This window comes from Lasioglossum baleicum, chromosome 11 (genome assembly GCF_051020765.1).
Source record: "Lasioglossum baleicum chromosome 11, iyLasBale1, whole genome shotgun sequence".
NCBI lineage: Eukaryota > Metazoa > Arthropoda > Insecta > Hymenoptera > Halictidae > Lasioglossum > Lasioglossum baleicum.
In genome coordinates, this window is record NC_134939.1 from 8,139,686 (window position 1) to 8,159,301 (window position 19,616).

At 38.1% G+C, this 19,616-nt stretch overlaps 2 protein-coding genes across 6 annotated transcripts in view; both read right to left on the reverse strand.

Annotated features, from left to right (window-relative positions):
• Positions 1-1,437, reverse strand: part of LOC143213699 (cytosolic endo-beta-N-acetylglucosaminidase-like) — a 35,047-nt gene extending 33,610 nt beyond the window's left edge. Inside the window, exons 1-3 of one of the 5 annotated variants that reach the window (XM_076433781.1) lie at positions 1,298-1,437; positions 552-1,017; positions 48-491 (exon numbers count right to left, since the gene is read on the reverse strand). In XM_076433781.1, coding sequence (XP_076289896.1) covers positions 48-491; positions 552-784 — 677 coding nt within the window. In that variant the 5' untranslated portion in view covers positions 785-1,017; positions 1,298-1,437. Of the gene's footprint in view, positions 1-47; positions 492-551; positions 1,018-1,144 lie in introns of all 5 variants that reach the window. The other 4 variants (XM_076433785.1, XM_076433780.1, XM_076433779.1 and 1 more) reach the window with 4 other exon arrangements.
• A 729-nt stretch (positions 1,438-2,166) lies between these two features.
• LOC143213700 (uncharacterized) overlaps positions 2,167-19,616 on the reverse strand; it is a 30,547-nt gene continuing 13,097 nt past the window's right edge. Inside the window, exons 2-4 of the mRNA XM_076433787.1 lie at positions 14,732-14,877; positions 11,214-11,493; positions 2,167-9,482 (exon numbers count right to left, since the gene is read on the reverse strand). Of these exons, the coding sequence (XP_076289902.1) occupies positions 9,274-9,482; positions 11,214-11,493; positions 14,732-14,877 (635 nt within the window). The 3' untranslated portion in view covers positions 2,167-9,273. The remainder of the gene's footprint in view (positions 9,483-11,213; positions 11,494-14,731; positions 14,878-19,616) is intronic.

The following is a 19,616-nucleotide window of genomic DNA, read 5'->3' on the forward strand; positions in this document are numbered from 1 at the left end:
AATTTAAATAATTTGGAAATACAGAAGCACACAAACAATCAACTTACATGTTTGAATCATTTAGCTCGTTTTGCCACTTCAGCTTTCCTGCATTGGTTACACTGTCGTACCAAATAATTTCAGAATCTTTAATTTCTACGTGAATATGCTCTGTTAGATACTCCATAAAATATATTAAATTGCTGATCTGTTCAGTTTTAATTTCATTTTCGACATTCAATAACCAGCCTTCAAATTTATAAAACTTTGAAACATAGATTAGAGCCTCCGCGAACTTTCTTGCTGTTTCCTTTGATTCTAGTATCTGCTCCCAGATACCTTGTCGTTCTGTTATTACAGTACCAAGAACTTTTACACCATGTTCGTGTGCTGCGTTGATCCATCCGAAGGGTGGAATAGTTATGAAATGATGACTAAAGTATACAAATGTGTCTACAACGCTCCAGTGATAAAACAAATAAGATTCATAAGAATCTGCACCATCTATAAATCTGGAAAAATAATTGCACGTATTAATCACTACAAAATATCAAAATTTCAGTAGATATTACCTGTCGTCAAGGTAACCACCTTTCATATCATGACAAAGCAATGTTTTAGGACGTTCGTCTCTATCGAACTTTGCTAATTGTATTTCACGATTGTTTACATCAAAGCCGTCGTACACATAATCCGTGCATTCCCTTAATTCCGTAATTTCTGGCCACGATTTTAAATGGTCCACGTTTTCGTACAACTCTTGCAAACTCTTAAAGGGTCGAGCTTCTCCGACTGCAGCCTCCATCCTTACGATTTGTTCTGTTTCACGAACAACTTTGAACTAATTTCCAACTGATGTGATTACACAAAGCATTTCCTTCCACTATATATTGCCGGAAGAATTATGACAATAGTGCATATCAACTGATAGCATTTGTGGTAAGTAGAACTAGTGTATGACTACGCACACAAGTGTGCCGCAGCATTATCTAGCAGCTGTTAACATGGATAACATAACGAGTATATCCTAATATTTATCTGAAATAAAATAGATACGAGATAATATGTTGCGTTTACGATACAGAATCACAAAGAAATAATAAATCAATTCATTACGTTAACACACGTGTACACTCAATGTTTATTAATGCACAAGAACACTTACAGAATACTTTTCATCTATGAATCGCGCGAGAATTCTATTGAATTCTATCGCAATAGATTTCTCGAAGCGAACATAACCACGTAAATAGCATTTAACGTACGTAATAGACATTTGAATCATATGACCAACACCGGCTTACTTAACCTCACCCACTTGTAGTGTATGTAAATAGTCTCAGACCACATGCACAGTAGACTGTCGGCAAGTATAGTAAATTATATTCATATATTGTAGTTTCAGTTTGTGCTACCAAAGGACCTGCTCATCAACGCCATTTTGCCTTTTCATCCCCTTTCCTTTTACATTTCGAATTTCTACTAAATTAATTGAATGCAAGATGGATTATGCAGCTGGAACCATTTCGATTATTACCAATTATTACGTAAGCAATGACTGTGCTGGAAAATGTTTCAGGTAAGCGTTGAATGATTTCGATTCGCGATAATTGAATGCGATTGATTCATCTGTGAGTTCATGCGCACAGGACGTTCAAAGGTCACGCTTGATTCTTTAAATGGTTACCGATGTTATGATGTTATCAAAAATATTGGAAATCAATTTTCACACTTCATTTTAATTTTTGGAATCCTCTTTCAACGGCAGTTTGTCGCCTTTTCAATTGTGAATCAAATGAAGGAATATTAAAAAAGGTTGCGGACACGTTTTAACCTCAAAATGGCGGAGAATTTGATGATTCAATGGCAGTAATGACTAGATATTTTAAATAATTCTAATTATATAATGCTAATAATCTGCCATCCGAGGGTATTATCACTAAACCTACCAATTATTGAAATTGCGTAGAGATGCGTTTTCACGAAAAATGATTTAATAGATTTAATAAAAATTGTACAAAGTTGAAATACATTGAAACTCGTTATTTTGCTAAGGCAACGCGTACCTAGCCACTTTTAATGCTTGGTAGGTGTTGAAGTTGAAGATAAGCAGAAACGAAACTGATCTACTTTGAACATAAACAAAATGGTGTGAAATGACGAGCAGGGGGAGCAAAAATGTGGGCATATCGTAAGATCTTCCTTTATTTAGTGTACACAACCATGTTCAAGAAGGTAATTTCCCACGGATACGCAGGGAGACGTAATAGTTTGTGGGATGATTGGAAGACGTACGAGATCGTCACGCAACTCTAAACATCAATGAAAAAAAGAGAAAAACAAACTGTCATGGTGGTCCCGCGGGTATAGGTTTACCGAGCAAACTTGAAGTTTGTGGGTCTAGGTGCGAGGAATGCGGGTACAATTCCAATTCGAGGATGGGAGTACATAGAGGATCTGGGAAGATGGGGATAAAGAGGATCTGGGGGTCTCATAAACTGATCAATTTTTCTCGAAATTCATGGGCAAAGCACATTTTCCTCTTCTTCATTTCGCACACGCTATGAAGACCTCAGCTCCGCTCGGTAAAGCTATACATCGCTTTTTCTACTTATGTTTCCCGGTTTTTCTCGAGCTTTCCCCGTTTCTCGAGTGCCACTATTCGACAGGGGATTGTCTACGGTTCCCGTTCTCAAACCATACAATTAAAAAATACTTTAATCTTCCACGCTTTCCGCCGTTCATTGTCATTTAAGCGAACCCCTAAAAAAAACGGGATTAATGTTGTTCGACGATAAATTTTCTCGTTGCAAGGAGCGAACTCGACACCGTCATTCGAAACTCTCCTCCCGTTCTTCTATTCTATCCCTTATCGTTATTACTCTCGCGAATACGATTGTTACCCCCCCCCTTTCCTCTAAATATTGTAAAACCTTTAGACAAAGTTACTTTTTTTCCCCGGGATATATATGCATATACATATATATATCACATTGGATTGCTATCTAACTACGCCTCTAACTATAAACAATGAATCTCGTCGTCGTCGCAAAAAAAGTATATATATATAGTTACGCTCGACTCGCTCTTCTCGTCCCCCTCGACGCTACCATAGGTCGCTAACTATAATGCGTGTCGAGCTGAGTTCACTATTCACCCTAGAACTCCTAGATTGCGTCGAAGATTCTCGAGAAAGAAGAGTATCATTTTTTATTTATTCTTGTGCACAGAGAAAATTTACTTACGTTGAAGTTTGGGGGGGAGTTAGAGCGATGGACAGAGGTTTTCGCAGAAAATTTTCTCATTGTCATTGCACGGTGAAATGTGAATGATTTTTTTCAAGGCAATCTCCGATGCAAGCAGACTACCTTAGGCGTTTCAGGGTTGAGTTTCTTATTGGTTCGAAGATAGATCATTTGCGGAGACAGATCGTTCCCTAGATCTTAAGAGGTTATATTGATTGTTATTGTGCAAAGTTTACCCGACGAAATTGTTCAGAACTTTTCGAAGAAGAGTGGCTCTTATAATCGTAATATAATAATGAGATTGTTTCGTCCATCTTCTATGGTCACACTGCGTTTTTCGGGGTTACAGAGTCTCGTTCCGAATAACAACGGAGAACAAAGGGCAGTTAAGGTCGATAAATAGACTGCGGATTTTGTGCATTTATAGCGTACGGAAAGTGTTCGAAGCACATAGTAACACAGAGGAACAAGCGGAATTTAATAACGTTTCGTCTACTTTATTTCTTACCCTGATGAAACCTTGTTGTGGGACAATGGAACTGTGAAACTAATCTCCATTCTTGTAAATCGATCCCTAAAAGTCTATTCTTGCATAGAGATCCGCAGTCTCCGCAATACTTAGGTACTCTACTCCTATATGTATTGTTACAATATTATTTCTCGATACTTGGTTCCTCGTGTGACACACATTATTGTTCATAAGTTGTCGGACATCTTGTTGATGTTGAACTGAAATGAATAGAGCTTGCAGATATAAAGCAATGTTAGACTGTCATATTTAATCCTGCGATTTTTAAATAAACAAATTTACTAAATATGCTGTATAGTTCTTCTTAGAACGTGAAAAGTTAACGTTTTTATTTTGTAGTTTGCCATTTCATGACATCAATTCGTTGTTGCTCTAATACATCAATGTCCGACAACTTATGAATTACAATGTTTATAGGTACGTGTATATACGAATATATAATACATGTATATAATTATATTGTGCACGTTGACTCATACGATGTCGAATCTCTTTGTTTCTGTTCTCGTTAAATGTAGTATATGTATAATATAATAGGCTACGGAAGTTTATGCAAATCAACAGTTTTATAGACGAGTTCAACGAAACGAAGATACATATATCAAATTTGATGTTCTTTGAGAGTAGTTTCAGAGAATAAAAAATAGAATGAGACTGTCTTATATTCTATCCAAGTTTGTATTGAAGGATTTCTTGAAAGTTTCCGTGTGTGTACAGGGTGGACAATAAATACAATCATCTTGAATAGATTCTAAGTTACACTAGTATTATTTCAAAAGGCATATTACACAATTTAAAAATTCATTTTGCTTGTGTCAATGAAATATTATATTTTTCATTTGCAAATACTAGAATCATTCCATCCAAAAAGTACATTTCTCACGTAATAAATTCATACGTATAGTAATTGTTCGTACAAAGTATAATTTAGAAATTATTTAAGTTGAGTTGCCCAACCCTGTGTATGTATAGCGTTCTAATCCCACAGACATTAGATTGTTCAAAGATCTATTAATCAAAAAATTAAGTAAATATTATGTTGGCAACTAAGTTCGCGACCTCGACATTTTCTCAAACAAAGTCATTCATATATATCCTTTAAGCACGAGTATTTTATATCAAATTAATCGCAAAATTCAAAGCTTTCCAGTGAAATACAGTTCAAAAGTAATGATCACTGAATGAGGTAATAATGATACAATAAAAGAATTACGAAACAAAAGGCCGCGAATTTAGTTGCCAATCTAATATATTATAAATAACTATTAATTAATCAAATGTGTCCATAGGAAAAGAACAGTATGCACTATTTCGGACATAAGTTGATGTCGAAGAATATATGTAGAATGTAGGACACTCTCGGGATAGATCTGGCCAAATAGGATTACTACTTTACAGGCTGTTTATGCAAATGATCCTGTGCAATTTAACCTTTGTCCCGGCAGTGTCCTTTCCCGTGAGACGAAATTCAGCGGACAGAGCATGCTACGGACTCTCTTTTACGTTAAATCCCGTGCATGTGGGGGCAAACATCGTTCTATCGAAAGGGGGTTCAATATTGCATCGACGCTCTTCGAGTGTCGATAATACTTACATTAGATCGAACTATGCTAGACCGTCTTTGGTAAAAGTTTCGTATATCTTGGCGATATCATTGTTCGTGATATGATGTTTGATTATTATAAAAACTCCGAAAATTTTCGTCGCCGTACAGATTCCAGATCGGAGAATACGAGAGAATGATTCGACCGATTCACCGGCATACTTTTCGTTTTCATTAGAATCGGAAGCGAAGCTTTGGTCGTGAACCCACGCGAATTTGATAAAGCTAGAACCATGAATTCTAGCTCATGGACAGAGAATGGTCACAAAGAGGATATGATTACGTCTCGATCAACACTTTAACTGCCACTGTTAGCTATACGACGCAGTTTATTATCTGACAACGACTGCCACATGACGTCGTTACGACAAAAATGGATAAGTGAATTTTTATGTGCCACGGAAACGCGAATTTAGGAGTGCCGTTGCGTTATCCCTAACTTGTTTAAATGATTAAAAAGAGAAGCATTTTGATTCAACTCTTGTCTCACAATTAGACAATCTTTAAGCAATATAAATAAAAATGATCTAAGTTAATCGCAAGGAACAAGAGTTGATTGAAAATTTAATGGATTGATTACCATACGTGGTTCAAATGAAAAGACATTGAAGTTTTGAACATGTAGAAGTTTTTCTCAAAAATAAATTTATTTTGAATTTATTGCACGTGTATGAAATAGACATTGAAGAACACATTTAAACATTTTTATTGACGCGTTCTGCACCTAGATCTTTTCACATAAAAAATGAAGCTGTCAACATTTACAGGACATATTGAATGGCATCCATTTAAAAATGGAAATATTAATTATGCCACGTCAGCCGTGTACGTCTGACACGATTCTTTCTATCATTACTAAACCATTAGCTAGAATCTGTAAGATATGAAATTGTGTTCTGATTTCGATTTCAATCAGCATATTAAATAAAATGTACTATGTACACAATCGAATTAGATAAATATAAATGTGATTGAATAATTAAAATTAGTAGATACCACGTTGGAGTGTGTTAACATTGAGAATCAGTGGGCAGAACGCATTAATAAAGAACTTCAAATCAATGCTAATTTTTCGGATGGCTATCAGTCAGCAGTTAACGCGTTGTATCGCGACCAAGGATAGCATGAGATTTATCTGTGACCTTCCAAGACATTGGGAACAATATAGCTCGGGAATGTGGGTCGCCTTATGCGGATACTTAGCTTCCGGTCTGGTAACTTATAGTTTGTAGGCTGGCCGTCTACGGAATCGGTTTGTTACTCCGTAGAACAGGGAATATTATAGAAAATATTGTTCGACTTGGTGAGAGAACTGGATCGACCAGCGTTAAGGTATACGATAGCTCTTCGAAAGATTCGACAATTTCAGCATTTGAAAAATTCGACTTTTCTACACATATGTATATCTAGGGGGTGTCTACATAGAAAACGCGAAGCCAAACTGGCCGTGTGTGGTCTCATGCAATGACGATCGTCGCGAGGATTCGCTGTGGAAAGCAGATAGTCCCTTCATTGTCTTGCAAAGAAAGCAGAATCGAGAGTCTTGCAGAGTACTTTGACGGCCTGATAGGCCGGACTCTCTTCTTTTTCTTCAAAGTCAACAAACATCGGTAACCCTTTGGCCGCCATCTATAAGCAATCGACGGTAATCGCTGCGTAAAGCATATTATCCGCTAATAATTAAATGTTCTGCTCAGACATAATTCTGCAGGCTGAGTTGCTGGAGAACAGAACGTCTGAACATTTGGCATTCGAGATAAAAGAAAATGTCCGAGAAAATTCTTTAGGTTGGAAACGGTAGTATAATATTTTCAACATTTTAGAGTGTTAATACAAGTACAGGTTCAATCATTTATATAATATGATCTCGAGACAACCATGAAATTAGAAATATAGATCAGTGTAAACGTTGACGTGTGTCATTTGATTTTTAAGGCATCGTGTTTCATTTATACAATCTCCTATTTCCACCAGCTTTTCGAGACAACACACATCAGTTTATTAATTATACATTTAACCATGTGTTATTCAGAGGAAGAAACGATCGACCTGGTTTTCACTTATTGCGGAAGTCAGAGTTTCAGAGGAGCAGTCTAAAGATCGATTTTCTGCTCTCAATTGTCCTACCCCATTTATTTATTCTAATTTAATTAAAAAGTTGGACGAAACTTGCAATGCAGCGAATAAGGAGCCCGCGCGAGCGAAACGTTTCACGTATAAAGCAGTTCTACGAAATTAAGAGCGTATAACGCAACCTTAGAAAACTTTGCTAACGATAAAACCTCTCAACAACGTCGAAACAAAAAATATGCTTATATTGTCATATTTGCACTGTTGAACAGTGTTCGCGATCAGTAAGACGATAATAATCGAGTAACACAACTTTCTTGTTTTTAATTATTTCTTTGTGAAACTTTTACCAAGTTATTCGTGACATTTTTCTGATTAAAACGAGTCCAAACACGATACACTTGAACCTCGACTATCTGAACTAATCAGAGGAACGTAAGTTTTTGAATAATGGAATAGTACATATATGAATCGAATTGTTCTCAAATATTCGAATAATGTATAATTCAGATATCAGCGATTCGGATAATAGAGGTTCTACTGTCTTGTGAATTAAACAAGTAAAGATGATCCGAAGTGTATCGTGTTTGGACTCATTTTGATTAAATATGTGACCAATATGTCGGTGTAGGTTCCATAAGAAAATAGTTGAGAGCAAGAAAGTCGTGTCAAATTTTTCACGATTGTCCTGGACATTTTCTTTAACTTTCGATTGCAAGAAAGATATTTAGGCGGTCCGTTTGTCGTGGCTCACCCTCTATACTTAATCGATGGGCGGCAACCAAACTCTCGAAAGTACTCCTTGCACGGCAAGATTACTTCTACAGTAACGCCGTAGCTAACGAATACTTAGAATGGCCGGCAGTCAAAAGGTTAAGGAGTCAGTTAAAGGATCAATAAGTTATCTAAGAACGTCGAAAGAAATTCAAGACTTTCACAAGTTCCGCACTGCGCTGTCGATCGATATGAAAATAACGGAAACAATTAGGCCGCTTCCCTAACTTATACTCTATCTATTTACAATAAACGTTCTGATATGTTTCTAAATGTCGTACTCTAATTATAAAAAGAGACGTAAAGCGTTCGAATCTAAAGTACACGTTCTGTATACAGAGTGGAACGTTCGAAACGGAACATCGGAGCGTCTCCGGTCTTTATAGAAAATATTGTTCATAGAAAACTGACATTTTTCCAAGCAGCAGTTTATCTTCTTGCAGTTTGCAAGAAAGGACAGGCATTTTTACAAGACGAGGAGATTTCTATAATAATATTAGAGTTTCGAAAGACCGCGTTTAACGCAATGTCTTTTGATAATGAGACTGGCGTCGTCGACTGGTTTGCCCTGTTGTGGTTGTAACCAGGGATCGAAAGAGTTTCAGAATTTTTTTAAAACAGAAAACTATAAAAAAATATCAATTCTTCTGTAACAAGAAATTGTTAAAATAAAATATACAGCTTGTAATTTCTTCAGAAACGAAACTGTTCATTTCGATTCCTGATGGTAACGAAAAGAAACTCTGCAGGCAAGGACGTCTCCTGATTCAGGATCAGTTGCGTGACTCCGGTTGCGTACACGAGATGCATTACAATCTGTTCGAACAATAAACACGAAAAAATAGGTATTTATAATAGGTTCTCCCGCAGGATCTTTTCGTAAAATATTCGCTTGACATTGTCGGATAACGTTGATCTCGTTCGAACGGTCCACCCATAGCAATCAAATCGCTTCGTCGAAAGTACGAAAATCATCACAGACAGGATCAATGGAAACAACGAAAACGAAGGATATATCACCGTGGAATGTATAGGCCAGAGGCAGCACGCGACGATCGTGATTATCAGATTCCTTAGAAGCTCTCGTCGATCCCTCGGTCGAAATTGAACACCTCGAAGTCGCCGTCCGGTGCGTCCGGGATGTTAGGTGCGACAGGTATTTCCGGTCGTAGTGCTACGCAGTCCCTAGGTGAGCACTCGACACGGCCCTCGGAACCGCAGCTGCACTCGATGCAGTTCCCGGTCGAGTGCGGCAGCACTTCGCCCTCCCGGTATTCCCTGCCTGGAAATCAACCGTCTCGTCACCCACTAGCCCAAAATTGTTTACGTTCCGTACAGCGTTGGCAAAATAGAAACCGATTAAAAATCGCTGCGCGATGCGGCCGTTCCGATTGAGCGCGGTCCCCTTTGAAAAACATACACGGTGGGCGGCAACATTGTTTGCAACGTTGACATAATTGAAAATCCACCATTTTAGAGGAAACGGGATTGAATATTCTGAAGTGTCCATCAGCGTCACACATGTGCGACGGCCACCATTTTGTATAGCACGCGGAGAAAAGAATTTCTAGATTTTCTATGACAAGATCTTTTTTCATATTTTACAATAGGATGCATTGCATTCGAGAATACAGTTTGGTAACGTAAAAGAAGTCGATCACTCACAGGATTCTGAAAAGAGCAAAACGTGCAAGCAAGAACAGTTTCATCGACATTAACAATTCAAACGCCTCAAATTTCGCGTATATCTTGCTAGCAGCCTGTCGTTCGTTATTCTAAAATATCGACCTGACTCCGCCCATTTTGCTCTAGCTCCTCCCACCGGCTCTCCTTAGCTGCCATAAACTTTTCTCAGTTTTAGCCAGCGATCCTCTCACCATCTCATCTGATCTATTCCTGCTAGCTCCTCCCAGCAATTTGCCCCAGCTCCTCCCCCCAGCTCCGAGTCGTTGAAATAGAAAAGTGATTGATTTAAACGCGGTCTCGTGTTCTGTGTGGCAGCGACGACTCCTCTTACATTAATTATTCCAATGTTTCGCCAGGACTGCAGCTGGCATCATCGGGCTGTCGAGTGACACGCTGTACCGTTGTTAATTGTTCAGCTGACCAATTAAAATCTCTAGTTGGTGGTTATCGATCCGGAACACGAACAGGGTATACACTTTAACAGTAAACCGCCGCACGACAAACAACGGTATCAGTGTGTCACGACATTCTCGTCCCCTTGATGAAGTTACAGCTGCAATGCCACCGGTACGTTCGCAGAATCTTTCCTCGTGGAAAACGCGTTTACCGGTGCTCGGCGGTAAAAAATGTACGAGCCACCGGTCGTAAAATCTTCGGATATCTGATAGAAGAGAGATATATGGCTCGGAAATTGATACAAATAGCAGCGGATGAGATTCGAGACTCACGTTTACGGGAGTCGACGCAACAACGGTTCAACCTCAGGAAAACTGTACGGTGCTCACTTAAAAGTTCGGGATCCGGAAGAAAAATTCTTGCGTTAGCGGGTAGCGTTTCTCCTCGAGCAATCGACTCGAGCACCGCTCCGTAACGCAAGAGAATAAATCTAGCAAGCGAAAGCGAGAAAATTTCAAATTTGATAACTTTCGTCCCACCTTTTCAAAAATGGCATCAATGCATTGCTGAGATTCTTGCGATTCAAACGAGTCCAAACACGACGTAAATCGGTTCCACTTTTATAGTCTTCGTATGTAGCGATCATGCGTATGCCCTTAATTGCTATATTTACATCAAGTCTATAAAACTAGTCCGATTTGGGTCGTGTTTGGACTCATTTTAATCAGAAGAACCTCAGCTATCCATTGATGCTACAATTATAAAGATAAGACAATTGAAAATGAAATTTGAACCGATGTAAATTTAACCGTGCACTGTAATCAACCGAACGCTACTGCATCCGTTCGGGATAAGCAAATTGCGGTTTGAATTTCAAAAGTCTCAGGGTAGAAACGGGCCGGTGGAAATTGAAAACCGAGTGATGTATTACCCATCACGAGGCACGTAGTCAGCGCTGGCTGCGAAGTAGTAGAGTACGTCCCGTTAATCTCCACGTATCCCTGCTGCTCCGGATCGCCGAAAGCTTCCTCGGAGCTGTCGTCGGCGTCCGTGCTCTCCTCCAGCGACGGTGTGTAATTACTTTCTATCGTTGTCGACGGGAGGAGCGAGGGGCCGGCGGATGGATCGGTGCTCGGACTGTAATTCTGCCACCAACAATATACCTCGCCGGCGACACACAGGCAATGAGAGTTCGCATCGTAGGACGGTATCTGGAACAGAGGCAGAAGGAACTCCGTGGTACGTTATCTGGCCGGACGGATCTTTTCCTGTCCGTTGCCTCGTTCAATGGTAATATTAGATTGATCGGAAACTTCGGGGAATGTTGCCAATATCGTATCGTTTGCGGGACATTCTGCTTTCGAATGCCATATTTCCACGAATTTTTTCCGGAAGAGATACTTTCCGCAGTAGCAACTCGAGATACGACCTTACACATCCACTTTGTTCTATCAAACAGTATGTAATAAATAGACTGCGGATTTTATGCATTTATAACAAAAATTGGTACATACAATTTAAAACCGTGGGCATGGTAAAAATATTTAAGGGCATCAATGCATTAGTTTCAGCTTAATAGGATAATTAAAAGAAGAATTCAATTTTTATTTGGCTCCTGTGTCCTGCAATCAATGCAAACATTTTTTATTTTGCATGAAGATCCGCAGTCTAGTAATAAATCAAATCTGACATTTCATAGGCCCCAACCTAACAGAACGTATGCCTATTCATTATTTCTAGACTGCGGTTCTTTATACAAAATGAAAATTGTTTGCGGGGGCATTCTGCTTTCGAATGCCATATTTCCACGAATTTTTTCCGGAAGAGATACTTTCCGCAGTAGCAACTCGAGATACGACCTTACACATCCGCTTTGTTCTATCAAACAGTATGTAATAAATAGACTGCGTATTTTATGCATTTATAACAAAAATTGGTACATACAATTTAAAACCGTGGGCATGGTAAAAATATTTAAGGGCATCAATGCATTAGTTTCAGCTTAATAGGATAATTAAAAGAAGAATTCAATTTTTATTTGGCTCCTGTGTCCTGCAATCAATGCAAACATTTTTTATTTTGCATGAAGATCCGCAGTCTAGTAATAAATCAAATCTGACATTTCATAGGCCCCAACCTAACAGAACGTATGCCTATTCATTATTTCTAGACTGCGGTTCTTTATACAAAATGAAAATTGTTTGCGGGGGCATTCTGCTTTCGAATGCCATATTTTCACGAATTTTTTCCGGAAGAAATACTTTCTGCATTAGCAACTGGAGATAGGACCTCAAAGATAAGCAATGTATCATACTATAAAATGTATAATAAACCCGCAGACTATGTATAATCATATTTCTCAAATCTGACATTTCATAGGCAGACTTCAGTGGCAAAACCGAACTTGCATTGCAAAAAAGTTTTGCTGTCTATGTGGTGGGATTTCCGAGAAATCATCCATTATGAACTGCTTCCACCTGGAAGGACAATAACTGGCGAATATTATCAAAATCAATTAATGAATTTATACGACCAGCTAGAGCATAAACGGCCGTTTACTGGACAAGGAACAAGACACGTGATTTTGTAGCACGACGATACTCGGCCACACATTGCAAAAGGGACGCGGAACACAATTTATGCGTGGGGATGTGAAGTCCTGCCACATGCGGCATATTCTCCCGACCTGGCTCCGTCAAACTATCATCTTTTTCGGAGTCTGCAACACCGCTTGTTGGGGGAGCACTTCAGCCCAGAAGAAGATATCCGAAAATGTATTGATTATTTCAAAACCAACAAGCAGCCGTCAGTCTTCCAGGATGGAATTTATAATTTACCTACCAGGTGGGAAAAGGTTATAGAGAATGAGGGTGATTACTTCGAGACGTAATCTTGTGCCTGAGTTTTGTAATACAATCTCAAATTTGGAGAAATAGGGAAAAGAACTTATTTGCACAGCGAATACATATTTATTAGACTGTTCAGAATCTTCATCAAGAGTCAGACGCGACATCGTGGAGCAAGGGGTGAAATTGCACCAACCCGTTTTCGTTACAAATGCATCAAATCCGCACTCCAATTATTTCTAAATAAAAGAAAATGAATAAATTCATTCGCGCAGTACTTTCCACCATCCACCATCTTATGAAACATCGTAGCTGCACGTTCGCAGCATCGACAAGTGCACGTAGTGAATAGTCGTGACGCCTGCACAGCAATTCAATATCTTGCCCGGACGTAACGTCGGCAATATCGAGTGTGGCGAAAATATGCAATAAAAAAATATATAAAAAAAACTTTTTAACATTAGTTTTAGACATTAGCGACTATAAATAAAAGCGTGGAGCGATAAACTATATTGACGTAATCTTCGTAGGTGTGCTGCACGCTTTTATGTATAGTCACTACTGTCTAAAACAATTATTTTCTCCATTTTAGTGCATTTTAATATAAGCGTGGTTTTTAAAAAGTTTTTTTATACATTTTTTCATTTTCTACTTTTTAGTCTTTTTTAAATGGAACGCAAGATACGGAAATATGCGAGATAGAATGAGGGAATGACTCCGAGAGACGACGTCTCTTGATGGAGTCCGAAATTGTCCAAAATGGAACTGAATGAACGGAACACCAAACTGACTGAGCTCCTTCGGTGCGAAGTGGGTCAGTGGAGTGAGGATGAGTCGGAGTGGGAACGTGTAATGGAGTAGGGGGCGCTGGCGCGCGGAGTGGGGATCGCTGAACGCGATGACGTACTACCGAGTGTGACGGTTAATATCCAAAATTTTTTTCTCTTCAACGCACAGTTTTTTAAAAAATTTGTTTTTTGATATTGCATTGTCGTCCAGTTCTGAGCTACGTTTAAAGTTTTAAGTCTCTAGCTCATCGGGAAGTGGTTTAGAATTCGATTACAAGATTTGACGCATACAACAACAACAACAACTCGCTAAGCTAATATAAGCGTGGTAAAAAAAGCGACTCGAACATTGAACAGAGGCGACACGTGTTTTTTTATCGACGGACCGGAAGCAACATTTTCAAAGATCCATCTGTCTTGCGACACGCGCGAAATGTGAAGTAAAACATAGGTCATGGATTACCCATCAATTGAGGCTGTCGATTGTATTCCTGCGAGACTTACAGGTCTTTCCACCCTCTCTTTCTATCGCTGGTTCTCTCGGCTTTCTCTTAAAATCTATTACGCGGGCCACACGCGACCACCGTGCGTCAAATATTTGCTGAATCCAATATGAATCCCGGTTGTACCACGAAAATGTTATCGAATTTATCCGACGTATTTTCGTCATGCAACAGTCGAGGGCAAATAATACTGGCACCGTTCCACGGTTAGAACTCCATCGGCTCGCGGGAATTATTCAGGCAGTATTAATGAGAGAAAAGGGACTAGGAGACCAGGAAACAATCGCTATCGAGGTTTCTACATATACGCACCGTCTGACTATGGGAATACGCGTTTCCGTTGACCACGCATTTTTTCGTGAATGCCTCCTCCGTTGTAATATCGTCGAACTCGCTCCCTTGAACCGCGATATCGACCTCGCCGAGTAGAATCTGGCCTTCCGTCGTTCTTGCTGGAACTAAAAGGAAATTCAACGTTAGCACGGATCCATATAATGTATGGGAGTCCCGGGAAAATGAAAATATACGGGGTGTCTCTCGGCGAAATAGACTGGTTTTTCATTTTTAAAGAAGTTTTTTCTAGCTTTTTCTTTCAGCGTAAACGTTGCACGCGTGCAGAAGCATTTGTTTGAATTAATCAAATGGACGTAGCAGACCGTGGCTATCTGCGAAACGTGAAAAGTTTTTTACAGTGATATTGACATAACTATTAACTTGATTCTCCGTTTTATTCGGGACACAATGTAAAAAAATGCCGGAGGTATTCGCTGTTTTTGGCCTTTTATCGGTACATCGATGGATAGCTACTATTTCTGGCAAAAATTGAAACGTCTGGAATGAAAATATTTTTTTATTTTCGAGCTGGTAGGTATTATCTAGAATGTAGCGCAGAATGTTTGTTCCGTTTCAGCAAGTTATTGAATTTCTTAAAAATTCTGCGCTGCGTTTTATGAGAATAAAAAACATGTTCCATTTCCGACGTTCTAATTTTTTCCAACGAAGTCGACCATTGACGGAATCCGCAATTGATGTGAATATATTTCCGTTTCTGTGGCTTGACCCAACAAAATTTCTATACGAGTCTGCAATTTACATATGAGATTTCATTTCTCAGGAAATTGTACTCGTATGTTTGTTGCGTATGCAAATAATTGTGTTGTTCTTGGCTGAAGTGTCCGCTCATTACACCCCGATTCTACTTGTTACAATGGTGAACTCGCTCACAGCTGAGGAAACGTTGAAATCAGTTTTCTTGAAAATATTGGGTTGGAAAGAAAGTTCGCGGCGTTTTCAAATTAAGAATCGGAGATGGCATTTATTCATATGTTTATTCAATAACACAATAAGTTACCTCGAAAATGACAGAAAGTAATAGAACAGAATCGAGAAAATATGTTATTGAGTAAATCTATGAATAAATATCTGAATTTTCGTTTTCGATTTTAATTTACAAACGCTACGAACTTTCGTTCCAACCCAATAGAATCTTTTGAAACTAAATTCGATTGTGTATTTCCATTGAATTTTTGCTATGTTTCACATTAATCTATATTTTATTTAATTAACGAAAAACACGGACCAATCGGAGTCCGGCTCCGCGGCAGTTTCCACTCAGCGTAGTGTGGGGTCGTGCCGCGGTGAAGCAGTGAACAAGAGGAGTAGAAATTGATTTAATTAAAACTCGCTTGTTCAGCTTAAATCGTCTTCAAATTAAAGAAGAAATGGTTACGAATTAACTTGTACACACCCAAGGTAAATTATATAATCTAATTTAATTTAACACTAAATATCTACCACTGCCGGTCAAATGACCGGTTTGATATTTTTCATTTTACAATTGTTGAAATTATGAAGTTATGGGAATTGATTCGATAAATTTCTTCATCCAAGCACATACTGTATTAAAAATTGCACTAAATCTAAATACATAGAGCGTTGCAATTTTTGTATGCTGAAACATTTTAATCGGTTTTAGTGCTCGGTAGGTTTAGTGTTAATACTATCAAACAATACATATTTCTGCAATGTATAATGAAATGTACCGATGCTAAAGGGTAGAAAATTCTTGTATGAAATATTTCTAGAAAAACGTCAGAATCGGTGAGCGAGGAAAACGAATATTGAATTAATTAACACCGATATAGCTTAGCAGAAATGAAAAGGGGAATATTCTAAATAAAAGTGGAAGAGACGCGGAGGAATAATTAAAAGAATTCGTAGTATACCGGAGAACACTAGAAGAAAAGACGGTGCGGCAGTCTCTCATTAGTTCTATGACCTCTTTTTACGAGATTCGAGGATAAGCCGATCAATGAAAAGAGTTCTTTTTCAGAACGAAATATATCTGAATGCATGCATAACCAACGCATAAATTAGAACCCATTCGGATACGCGTGTTAGGTATTTCATCCTGTACATGCAAAGTGGTGGCACTTTTAAATATATCTAGTCATGTACGGGGTGAGACGCGAGAAATCAGACACTGAATCTACAGATCAGAAAATGTATTGGGTTGTGTAATAAATTCTCGTGTTTTTTGTGTTTTATTTTTTCCGCAATTTTGTGTTTTGTTAGATAAAGTTACAGGGTGTGCCGGACGGGTGGTACAACCCAGCACGGGGTGATACTATATGTAACAATAAATCGAAAAAAAGGAATAACATTTTTTTGTTTGAAGCTTCGTTTTCGAGAAGATCGAGTTTGAAAATGCAGTGATTACACGTGCTATTCCATAGGAATCGTCTGACGGGTCTGACCATGATCAGCCAATTCTACTTTGTGCATATACTGAAGCACGCGAACCTGGCGCAACTTTAAACTCGATTTCCTCGAAAACGAAGCGTCAAACGAAAAAATGTTATTCCTTTTTTTCGACTTATTTGTACATGTAGTATCACCACCTGCTCGGTTGTACCCTCCACACCCTGTGTCCGGCCACACCCTGTATATATGCATTCGCAAGTCTTTTTCTTGCTCTTTCAATTTTTCGAATTAATTAATTTTAATCGATTTTCAAGCTTTTTTAATGGAAGTTCCAGGAAGCAGAACAATTCATTTTCGACATCTGCTCGACATCTCATTCAGGTTGTGTGGCACCTAAGCTCCAAGTTTTACAGTACACTATCACTTACCATCTCTAACCATCTGCACTCAATGGGGCTTTACTTAAAAACTTGGAACTTGGGTGCCACACAACTTGAGTGAGATGTCGAGCACATGTCGAAAATGAATTTTACTGCCTCCTGGAGCTTCCATTGAAAAAGCCCGAAAATTGATTAACACTAAACCTACCACGAGCGGTCAAATGACCCATTTTAGATTTTTTATTTGACAATTATTGAAATTGTAAAGGTGTTTTCATGGGAACTTATTGAATATATTTTTTGACTTCAGTATATACAGTAGCGGACAAAAGTTTAAGACCGCTCTAAAGGAGACGATAACTTTTTTAATATTGTACTATACGATTTGAACATTTTTGGGAAGCTAGAGCAATTAGTTTACTAAACGATGTGAAGAGAAATTTTTTCAAAAATTGCACTTGATCGGAATTGTTGAAAAAATGCTAAAAGTTGAATTTTTAACTTTTTTATGTGGGCGTATATTAAAAATTTTTAAAATTCGTTTTGTATATCTGTGTCAATTAAACATATTCTGAAAATCTCGTCAAAATCGGTCGACGTTGCAATGAGCTACAAACGTTTAAAGATGGTAAAAATTGCAGATTTTCAAGATTTTCGGCAATAAATCGTGAAAATCACCACCCTGTATATATTTTACCTAACAAAATACAAAATTGCAGGAAGAAAATAAAATACAAAAAACGCAGGAATTTATTACACAACCCGATAGATTTATTTTTTTCTGTTTATGTGCAGACGTATTTCTTTAAAATATTAAGTTAAAAGTGAAACCTACATATTTCGTTGTTTTAAAGAGTAGCGAAGTGAAGTATGACATCTTTTTTACTACTATTTCTGAGGAGTTAATGAAGGGTACCTAACTGGCTTGTGAAATTTATTATCGTCGTCGAGTTATTGAAACAGTGTTTTAAATATATTATTACATAAATCTATACGTATGTGTAATATAAATATAAATCTGTTTCAAATATGTTACTCTGATATAAAAACATCACATTTTTATTTGATCACTGTTCGTTTATACTTTTTGGCGTCCATTGTCGTTGCAACGCCGCACACGATTCTGTGTCAGTGAATTTGCCTTGACATGGATCGAGATTTATTTTCCAGAGCAATATAACTTTTCCCTTTGACATCTTCCTTCATTCTGAATTTTAAAAGAGATATTTAGGTGTTCCGTTTCTCGCGACTCACCCCGTATAGCGAACGCAGCCGCCGGCAGCTAGGAGCCTAATTAAAAATGCTTCCGTCACGAGCCCGCGAAGACAAAAGGAACTTACGAATTACAACGGAGGATCCTCGTCCACGCGTCGTTTGGCCTAGACAAAAAGAGGCGAGAAATGAGAATAAAAAAAAATTAAAAAAATATCGTCGCATCTGTCCGCAGTTTCACCGGAAACTGCAGAATCACACGTTTCCGCCGAAATGACGGATGAAAATTTCCTATGCTGTGTACTCCGCGTGTGCACCCGCTTTTTCCGCTCAAAGATTACTTTTTAATTATCATCGTCCCCGTTTGATTTTATTTCTACTGTCGTCGTTATTATATTTTTTAGTTCATCCACTGTGCGTGCAGAATTTCACTGACGAAATAAATCTCGGTTGCGTTTCAGGAGAGTCCACAAAATTAAAAATCAATTCTTTCGATTTATTTTGTGAAAGTGATTGAATTTTCATGGACTATTAAATGCATATTTTAACAGAAGCATAAAGAAATTAAACATTTTATTGTATATAGAAAATGAATGGGGTTCAATGATGCATTTATTATTTTATATATATATATTATTTACTAATAACAATTGCAGCTAATGACGAATAGTACATATTTGATTAATGTATAATCGTCGTTTATCGTATTGACAAATGAGCTTGCCATTCCAAAGCGGAAATTAATTGTGATTCAGCCTGATAACTAACTTTGTTGATTATAGCAGATACACATATTTATTTAGTACAGACACAAGAGTCGTATCATGTCCGAGTTTACTCGGATTACTAAGTATCATGTACACTCGTGAAAGATTCAAGTATAGTACGTCAACAAATACAGC